A 10,951-nucleotide genomic window follows, 5' to 3' on the forward strand; every position below is an offset into this window, starting at 1 on the left:
AGGGTAAAAAAATTAGGTTTCGTGAACGGTGCAACCGTATTAATTTGTTGTGTGCTACTGTATGTATTTTGAAACTACAATGAGAACAAGTTTTATTTGATAGAGTTGGTTTGCAAGACTTTTATTCTACCCCACATCCAAGTCCGAATCATGTTAGTGTCATTTTCTTAGTCAAACGGTGAAAAAAATTCCGTATGTTTGTTTCTTATAGTCAAACGGTGATAGTCAAACGATGTCACCGTTTGAAAAAAAATTCCTATATTTTTTTTTCTTATAAATAAATGGTGTCACTGTTTAAAATTTTTTTTGGGTCCATCCCTACATACAAATAAAGTGTAATTAATAATCATAAATTGTTTGATAAAGAATAATAAAAACAATAACTTATAAGATTTTTTTTTTATAAATTAATGCCCATTGATTAGGTGTGCCATCATTATAAAACAATCGTTTTATAGCTTAACTAGTGTTTGACATCGAGTGTTGTACGATGACAATATTTTTTTTAAAATTATTTAAGTTAGCTAAATGAGTCGATGATCATATTTACATGTTAAATTAATAGAAAACAATAATTACTTTGATATATGAATCCACCTTATCATTATTGATTGTTATATATATATATATGTATGTATGTATGTATGTATGTATGTATGTATGTATGTATGTATTAATAAGTATTATATATAAATCTTTTATTATATCAAACTTTGTAATTGGTTCAAAATCATAAAAAACATGTGAAAATATTGATTATAATTATGAGGTGTATTATGAGAATTGTTTTGTCATAATACATATCAATTTATCTCCTACATATATTCTCATAAAATATTCATATCCACCAAACAAACATTGTGCTGTTACCTACTTTGATATAATTGTTGAATATTTTTTGCAATTTGCTCATATTAGTCGTGATATACTCATTTGCATCATTTAATGATATGTTTTTATTTTAAATAATTCAAAAATTGGAAAAAATAACAACCAATGATTCTAATTCTCTCAAAATGTCACATCATCTTTTGATGATCCTCCTTTATATAGATATATAGATTCGTAAGACAGTTAAACAATAAAAAATGGGATAAGAATATAATTGATGTCCGTATTTTAGTTGTTATTTAACAAAATGTAATATCTATTAAACATCGAGAACTGTATAATGCAAGCTATAACCTGTGTTATCTCAAAAGGCATATTGGTTTGCTCGCATAAAAAACATAGATCATTGAATATTAAATAATGTTCTAGCAAACTCCAAAACGAAATAAATATCAGGCCTGACTTTATCATCCAACTTTAAAGAATGTCATTACCCAGATATCTTGCACATACCTGATTTTGCAAGTAGTAATAACATATAATACTTTTATCACAGTGTGCGATAATACATCCAAACTTCGTAAAAATACCATAAATAAAAAAAAGCATAAATAAGAAAAACCCAGTTAAGAGCAAGAGATAGAGAGATGGAGAGTTTGATAAGAAAAAAAAAACAAACTTATGAGTCCGGAAAGCCTCCTCAGAGGAATCCTAAAAATATAATAGAGAAATGCGGACAGGGCTTTCGTAAGTGGAGAGATGGAGGAAGTAGTGAAGGAAGTTGAACGGTTTGTACTTGAGGTTTAAATTTAAACTGAAAGCAAAATTACGAAACATCACACTTATAATGAAATATACGATTTCTATACACAAAGACATAGAAGTCTTTTAACTTATTCAACATTTTAAAAAATCAAAAAACCCAGAAAATTTATGTAAAGATTCTTTGGTTCATCAAAGTGCATCATTGTTGTATAGTGATAACGAGATTATGCTTTCGGCTAAAAAGAACTTACATAGGGATATATTAAATAGATTGAATTACACTGATCGTCCATGTGCTTTTCTTAAAAGTTGAATTTGTTTACTTAAACGGACTATTGAAGGTCCTTAAATTTTCATTTTTCTAACACTCATAATCCCTTGAGTTAACACTGTTATTAGAGGTATGTGTCTTTCACATGAGTACAAATCTGTTTTCTACCTTCTCTTTTTGATTATTTTTTTTTACCATTTTCTCTTTCTCATCATTCTCTGGTCTTCTCTTTCCTCCCTTATTCTAAAAAAGAGAAACCTATAACAGCATAAGTAGGAAAAATGACACCTGAAATAATATTGTTTCCTTGACGATAATCAATCTTCAATCTTCTATTTAAAATCAATGGCAGAATCTCAGATCTAGGAATCAAGAACACATGAGAGAGTAGAGAGAGAAAGTCAAAACCCTAAGAATGGTCAACCTCTTATTTACGTAATCAGATTTAACAATTGAGCTCATCTACCTAATTACACAAGACTTACCCTTTATATAGGGTTAAAGTAAAAAGTCAAAGTCAAACTATTTAAAGAAAAGTCAAACACGGTAACTTTTATACAATTATAGACAATTTTAACTTTCAAGACGAATACAACTTTACACTGAATTTCAGTCCTAACACCCTCTTCCCTAGGGATCCCCGATAAGAGTGATCTATCCATGACAAGAATGAAGCTTGAGTGAAACTAAGTGGAATCATCGTCCCCTTGAACATAGATAATCTAGTTCTGTTTAGAATTAAATAGAAATCATGGTATTATGATACCTAATTTGATCTATGATAATTTGTGAACATCAGTACCCATTGTGGGCAAAGTTTATATTTTTGAGGAAACTCCACCATTTTGCTATCGTTTAAATTTATTGTTATTTTCAAATTTTAGGGGTGTTACAATTTGCTTATCTTTTTTAAATATATGTAGGTGTCGTGGTGGGAGGCTTTAGAAAAGATATTGAGGTGAAAGTGGTGGTTTTAGAGAACTCGTCCCGGTGCCAATCACAATTTCTCAGGTGTAAAATCTTCACCGTTAAAAAAATTGACTAAAAAACCTGGATTTTATGCACACTTCCATAAAAAACAATTAGGGTGAGATATAGTTTTTGGGGTTTACTGGTACTATAAAGCAAAGAGAAGGTTGGTTTTCACCAAGTAAGAGGATTTGCAAAGAGCGAACTTCTTCTTCGATTCTTGTAACCAGGCGTCTATTTGTAGAATGGGAAGGGTGGGGTTTGCAAAGAAGGGGATGGGGTGCATTGCTTTTTTTAGTACTTGTCACCATAATTTGGTTTGTCGGAAAAGGGAATAGAAAGGGGAGGGGGATGAGGTTTACCGGAGAAAGAACAAAACAAGGAGGGGGAGAGGTTCACCAACGTAATCTAGAAACTAGGATTGCATATCGTATAATATATAGTCTATATGCACATATATCTATATATATANCATTTGTGCAACCAATACAACTCAATCTCAACCGTCCATTTCATTTGATGAATATGTGATTTCATAGAAGTTTTGATTGTTTTCTAATATAAAGTATTAATCATAATTAATGAACTCTATTCATATTCCATAAATATTCAAATCATAATAAATGAACTCTCATCATTTCTATAAATATCTCAACTAATTGGGTTGCAAGGGTTGTACAAATACACAAGGTTGTAAAAAGAAATATACCCTATATATATATATATATATATATATATATATATATATATATCGATAATCAAAATGAGAACCACAAAAAATTTACAAACCTGTAAGAGTCGATATAAAAACATCTTTCTACATTGTTTTTTTTATTTATCAAAAGCTAGATTTAACATATTGTTTGACATATGTTTGTGTTCAACTTATGAAAAAAAATACAATGTGATTTTTTTTATTCACTTAGTGAAACGAAAAACATAAAAAAATATTCATATGATTAATCAAATACATGTGAAACCATTATATTATGAAACAAATATATGTGAAACAATATCTTAAATCATAGTATATGATGAAAAAAATCATGTAAAAAAATTGTTTTTAAAGCGGTTCTCACGTGGTTTGTAACATTTTTATGGTTCTTATTTGATTTAACCCATACACACATATGTATGTATGTATGTATGTATGTATGTATGTATGTATGTATGTATGTATGTATGTATGTATGTATGTATGTATGTATTTTAGTGAATTTTTTTCACAAAATTGTTTAATATGATGAAATTGTTTCATACAATTCATTTCATGATGAAAATATTTCATATATTTTTGTTTTCTATGTAAAAATTAAATTGCTTCGTCTATTTCTCATTTTGATGAATTTTTTTACTAAAATTAATAGAATGAAGTTGATAATGTCCATAATTATTTCAAATAAATTATTTAAAACTATTTCATCATATTAAACAATTTAATGAAATTTTTTCACTAAAATAAACAATGAAATCAATAGTTTTCATGGTTTGTAAAAATGGATTGGTTTGCAAAATATCCCTCCATATATATATATATATATATATATATATATATATATCAATATATATTTACAGACACATATATATACACTATATTATTAAGCATTTGACAAATACTTTTAAAAACAATTTTTTATGCGTTAAGTACTATTTATTGATGTATATTACTTAAAATTCAAGATTACAAGTAAATCGTGTGTATGTACAACTTATTAAAGCTTCATGTTTGAATTCATGTAACTAACTGCAGATAAATTTAATCAAATACTGGATAGGTATCTCATTTTAAATATAAAAAATCTAAATATATTTAGGATAATAATTGAATTCTAGCAAAATACTAATTATTATCTTTATAAAAAATTATATTATTAAACCAAAAATAAATGGCTTCTATAATACCCATGTTCCATTAACTCATACAAATTGAGTTAAATGAATTTTTGGTAGAATTGTTCATAACATGTTTTAACTCTATGCTTACCCAAATTGTGCAGTATTTAAATGTAATTATTGAGGGATTAAAACCGTCAAACTCTTAAACTCTTAATAATTATGTATAAAAAATAAAATAAAATAAAGTAAACTATCATAAGAGCATCATCGCCCTAGTGTTCTTTCGTTGATCATCACCATGTTCTTTCTCTCTCTCTAAACTTTATATTCTCTCTAAAAATTCTTCTAATTTACTAAGGGAATCAAAGTAACAACCAGTTGTCCATGCAATCACATTCTTGCATCAATGAATTCAAAATGTATATCAATGAATTCAAAATGTATATCAATGAGCACGGATCATACTAGTCCATGAGACCAAATTTTTATCATTCATTCGATCAATAAATGTATGAGATTCATTATCACTACAATCTCAACTTTCATGAAAAAATAAAAAGTAAATTAACCTAGAAGATAAGAGATGCTATCTATTAGCATTTTGTGACCCAACTAAATCTAAACACACCATGAGATATCATAAATAAAGAACCACTATATTCAGATACCCATTACAGTTATGGAATTCCGTAATCACCCTGTTACCAAAACCAAGTGTACCACATTTGCATGAGACTCCTATGTTTGTGTTTATGCTTTACTTCCTACATAATTCAAACAACGTTCCTTTACGTGTTCAATCAAGAAACAAGATGTTCACTGAAGGTTTCATTTCCTACCTGAGACATTGTTAGTTACTCTATAAGTCGCGAAAAAGAGTTAAACTTGTGATTTTAGAGAATCAAACCTTGTACTTCTCACACTCAAATTTGATGGCTTCATTGTAGTTTTTATCTTGATGGGTGTATGATGATAGTTTTTTTCTTATTATCTTGATGCGTGTATTATGATAGTTCTTTTTGTTATCTTGATGCTTGTATTATGATACTCTTTTACAAGTACGAGGCACTACTGTAGTTGCCAGGCTAAGGAGCAATAGGTTCAGAATAGAAATATAAAATTTAAGCAATATTGTTAATTTTATCATCCCAGACTAGGGTATTTGAAATATACCCTTCGGTAACCGACCACCATTGACTGTCGCCACCACCGCTAGTACCATTAGCCACCACCATCTCCACCTCTACCCCAATTATTTGTTACCACTACAACTCCCCACTACGACCACTACCTCCATCACATTGGCTACAACAACCTCCCTCACCACTGTTAACCACCAACACTATTACTGTTCACCATCTTCACGTCCTCCACAACCACCATCGTCTATTAACCACCATCGTCTCTACCTCTACAACCATTAATGCTACAACAATTTTCACCGTGCCTCAGTTAATTGATAAGGACCTTACAAACCGAATAAAACATAGTTTTTTCTTTGTATGAATCAGATTGTTTTGAACTATCGACAATTATTTCAAATTTTCATTCAATTTGGTAGTATTATATATGTATATATTTATATATATGAAAATTGTGTAAAAATGTTTATACATTAAATTATTTAAATGTTACTTTGCTTGTGCCATTTATAACTATTATATAAAATATAAAATCATTAAATAAGTTTTAGAGGGGCAATTTGTCTAATTTGGTCTTATCCAGTCCTAGTCGTACCAAATATTAGACTTACATTTGTTCCGTCATGTCCCATCATTTCTACGTACCAAACCCTACCTAAATGTGCAACCTTTAGTTTTCTTTGTGAATACATAAACATAAAGACTTCATATGAAAAGTTATGAAATAAAACTTTAGGTCCTTATGTTATTTATTTTGTGATACCAATTCGAAAAATACTTGGATTCAGCTCTGCTTAAGATCATTGGAGATTTGTATGTCTGCTAACTTAAGGTTCCTATGGAATAATCAAGAGGGACACCCATGGTTATAAAAAGTGATTAAAACACTTGAGGCAGTGGAAAACACAAACAAAGTGGGTTAACAAATGATCAACCCTAACAATAAACTAAAAAAATATGATTAATAATGATGAATTCATGACACCCATAACACCTTAAGGGTGTTTAAAGAGGGGAAAACTAAATACCTAGGGCAAGTAACAAGCACGCTTATGGCCCAGTGGTCGAAAATAAAACAAGCTTAAAAAGAATATATAAACGAATCTTATTGAAAACATAAAACCATATTTTGAGGTTCGAAACGAGCCTAAATGATTGAAAAAGCTCATATGTCATGACAAATGAGTTTGATCTGCTCGCCCATTTTATTGCCGAAGGATGTGTTTGGTACATGGGAGAGGACATGAAGGACAAGACAGGACAAAACGCACTGTGTTTGGTGCGACATGGGACAAGACAAGCACGTTTGGTACGACATAGGACAGGGACAAGAACTGCGACAAGGTGGGACAGCGCGGGATAAGAAAAACATTTTCTTGTTCCACCAAAATAGGTGGAACAAGATGGGATAAGAATGAGAGAGAAATTAAAATATACTATAACTAACCCTCGTGTGTTATATAACCTTAACATGGTATTTGTTGTAGTGATCACAACTTCTAGTCGGCGACCTCCCCCTCCTTCACCACCGCACAACCACCATTGACCATCAACTACCACCGTCTATCACCACCTCCACAACCACCATCAGCCACCTACCACCACCATCCATTTCCACTACCACTGTTGGCCACTTCCACATTCTCTTCTACTACAACAACCTCCTCCACCACCTCTACAGCCATCGTCGTCCACTAACCACCACCGTCCATTGCCACCACCACTATCACCGTTGGCCACCTCCACCTTTTCCTCTACTACAACCTCCTCCTCCACCTCCACAACCATCGTCGACCACCGACCAAGGCCGTTCATCGCCACCACCATGGGCTACCTCACCTCCACCATTGCCTACCACTACCACTGCCCACCACCACCACCGGCTACCACTACCACTGTCTGCCACCACTACCGGCTACCAACACTATCTACCATATTCATGCCCTCCATAACCATAACTGTCCATTTCCACCACCACTGTATCATCAGCCACCACCACCTCCACCATAACCACCACCACTGCCTACCATCACACCTACCTCCACCACATGGGCCACGACTACCTCCTCCACCACTATCAACCTCCACCACCACCGCTATCCACCATCTTGACGTCCTCCACAACCACTATCGTCCACCAATTACCAGTGTTTCTACCTCCACAACCATTGTTGTTGCAACAATCTTTACCATGCCTTCACCCATTGATAAGGATCTTCCAAACCGAATAAAATATAATTTATCCTTTGTATGAATCAAGTTTTATAAAAATACCATCAACTATATAAAAGTTATCATTCAAATTTGGTACTATTTTATATTTATGTATATGAAAATTGTGTTAAAATGTTTATAAATTAAATTATTTACTTTATTTGTGTTGGTTATAACTATTATATGATATATAAAATCATAAATTAACTTTTGGAGACAACTTATCTAGTTCTGACATGTCCAATCCTAGTCGTACCAAACACGAGACAGACACTTGTTTTGTCCAATTCTATTATGTCAAGTCCTATCCTTTTGTCCTATCAAGTCCTGTCTGCATGTCAAACACTAGCTAAAAAAATATTTTAATAGTCAATCAAACAACCAACACCAAATCTAGAGCAAACTAGGTTAGTCCAACAACGCTTGATCTTCTCTTCTATCTTTCCGTCATTTGCCCTACATCAACCCTAATGAAGAAGAACGATTAAATGAGGAGAGAAAAAATAGAAAAATATGAAGTCATTGTTAAAAGACAAATACAACGTTGAGTCATAATCAGCAAATTGAATTACTAAGATTTATTAATTATTGAGAGATAAATTATCTTCACGAAAAGATATTTAAATAAACTAAATAAACTAGAAGGGTATTCGCACAATGCAGCGATATACATCTTGATTTTAATATTTCATTTTATTTTTTATCTCAGTCGATGTTATAATATGGTCTTATGTGATTTTGAAAAAGCGATGATGTTTTTGTTTTTGAATAAAATATAAACTTGAAAATATCATAAAAAATTGACAAAAATATATCGATATTAGTATCAAATTAACTATTTAGAATTCCTATTTTTTTTGTTTAATAATATAATTTTCTTATAAAAATAATAATTAATTATTTTGTTATAACTCGATAATTATCCTAATTATATTTTAGATTTTTTATATTTTAAAATGAGATATTTATCTTTTATTTGATTATGTTTATCCGCAATTAGTTACACGAATTCAAATATGAAGCTTTAATAAGTTGTACTTATACATAATTTACTTGTAATTTTGAACTTTAAGTAATATGTATCAATATACAGTACTTCATGCATAAAAAATAGTTTTTATCAAATATTTTATAATATAATATAGATATAGACAAATAGTCTTACATGATTAATATTTTGTAGTGATTACCAATTGCTAAATATATAACTTTGTGAGTTCAATTAATTAAGCGTTTTTTGGATCAATTAGAAAAAAGTGTCACATTTTGCTAGGATGGTGAAATTTCGTTTTCTAAAATCTTTTGATAGGAATAATACAACGGTAAATAACAAATGTGGAATAAACTTTCGTTAAACAAAAACATTCTAAACTTGGTTAAATATTTGAGGATGCAAATAATAAACGTAAATATAACTAAATCCCAAATCAGAAACAAAATATATAATTAAATTCACTACCACCGATAAAATAACGACACATCAAGGGCCCCTTCGATCTGCAAAAATATTTGAATTATGTGGAAAGATTTGGAAGTGGAAGAATATGGAATTAGAATGATTTAAAATTCTCTGGAGGTGCTCGAGATTTCACTGGATGTGGTAAGATTGTATGCAGTAAGGTTCTAAAAAATGTTAAAGACATTTGTTTTGCAATAATCGAAAAATAGAAATGTAATCTAATTATTTTTATATAAATTATTTATAAATAATATAATTTAATTCCCTTACAAATCCTACAAACCAAACACACAAATAATTTCAAATCCATTCCAATCCAAATACCTACATATGTTGTATTTATTTTACAACCTTACAAACCAATTTTTAAGTATCGTTCCTTTTAATGTCTATTTAGTAATTTATCAAACAACATGTAAATGCATGATAAAAACCGTGATTGTTTTAAAATAACTGTAAACAAGTTTAACCCCTCGATGTGTACCCTCAAAGTGGTTCCAAATTCATATTCCCACTTAGGCTAATATAAATCACGTTAGAAGAACCTTTAACTACTACATGAGAAGGTGAACCATCAAATTATCATGAACCGGGCCACCATATATAAACCCACCACCACCATCAAACAACTAATCCACCAAACCTACAGTGGCAATGGATGGCCGGAGAAAGAATATCATCACCGCCAGTGGTGGTTCTAATTTCCAAATGCCACTTCATTACCCGAGGTACACAAAGGAGGAGTACAAGGAGCTTCCGGAGTGGATGCTGGACCGATTACTTGCTCAATACGGTCTCTCTGCCAGTGGCCACCGTGATTTAGAGTCCAAGAGAGAGTTTGCAATGGGGGCCTTCCTTTGGCCACCACAACACCAACCACCGCAGTCTACTAATTACCATGCCCACCGCCTCAACGGAAAGATTTGCTCTGGCTCCCCGGCTGTTTGGTCCTTCCTGCGCAAGAAGAAAGTCTGAATAACAACTTCTTGGAATCTTTTAGGAATAATATCAAAAGGGCATAAAAGTTAATTTCAATTTCGTAAGACAAAAATAAATAGACCCTCCTCTCTTTATCTGTCTATTTTCATCTTCTGAGTCATTATCTACGGACCTCCCCGTCGTCCATCGTCAGACTAAGGTTTGGTCTGATGATAGACGAGAGAAGGGACTGACGGTCTTAAAATTTATATGAATTAACATGAAAAGTTGAAACATTTGTCTGCCTAACAGACCATGAGTGCTTCTATTTGTTATCAAATCTTTGTATCAAGCATTTCGATCTTAAGTGCAAGTTTGTTGAAAAGTTGTTCTTTACCATTTATTGTATTCTTCAATTGTAGATCAAAATACATGTCATTATAATACACCGATAGAGTTTAGACCAAAAAGGTGAAAGCAACCAGAAATTTTAGTCTCTTGTGAAGACAAAAATGGTCAAAAGCTTTTAAAGAATTCAAAACAAGC

At 31.4% G+C, this 10,951-nt stretch overlaps 1 protein-coding gene across 1 annotated transcript; it reads left to right on the forward strand.

Moving 5' to 3' along the window:
* The first annotated feature begins 10,063 nt into the window (after window positions 1-10,063).
* LOC112510432 lies at window positions 10,064-10,568 on the forward strand. Its single transcript, XM_025115840.1, has one exon. The coding sequence runs from the start codon at window positions 10,142-10,144 to the stop codon at window positions 10,460-10,462; it is 321 nt and encodes a 106-aa protein (XP_024971608.1). The 5' UTR covers window positions 10,064-10,141; the 3' UTR covers window positions 10,463-10,568.
* Window positions 10,569-10,951: the final 383 nt, after the last annotated feature.

The sequence above is a fragment of the Cynara cardunculus genome, assembly GCF_001531365.2.
Source record: "Cynara cardunculus var. scolymus isolate 2C chromosome LG 3, CcrdV1, whole genome shotgun sequence".
Lineage (NCBI taxonomy): Eukaryota > Viridiplantae > Streptophyta > Magnoliopsida > Asterales > Asteraceae > Cynara > Cynara cardunculus.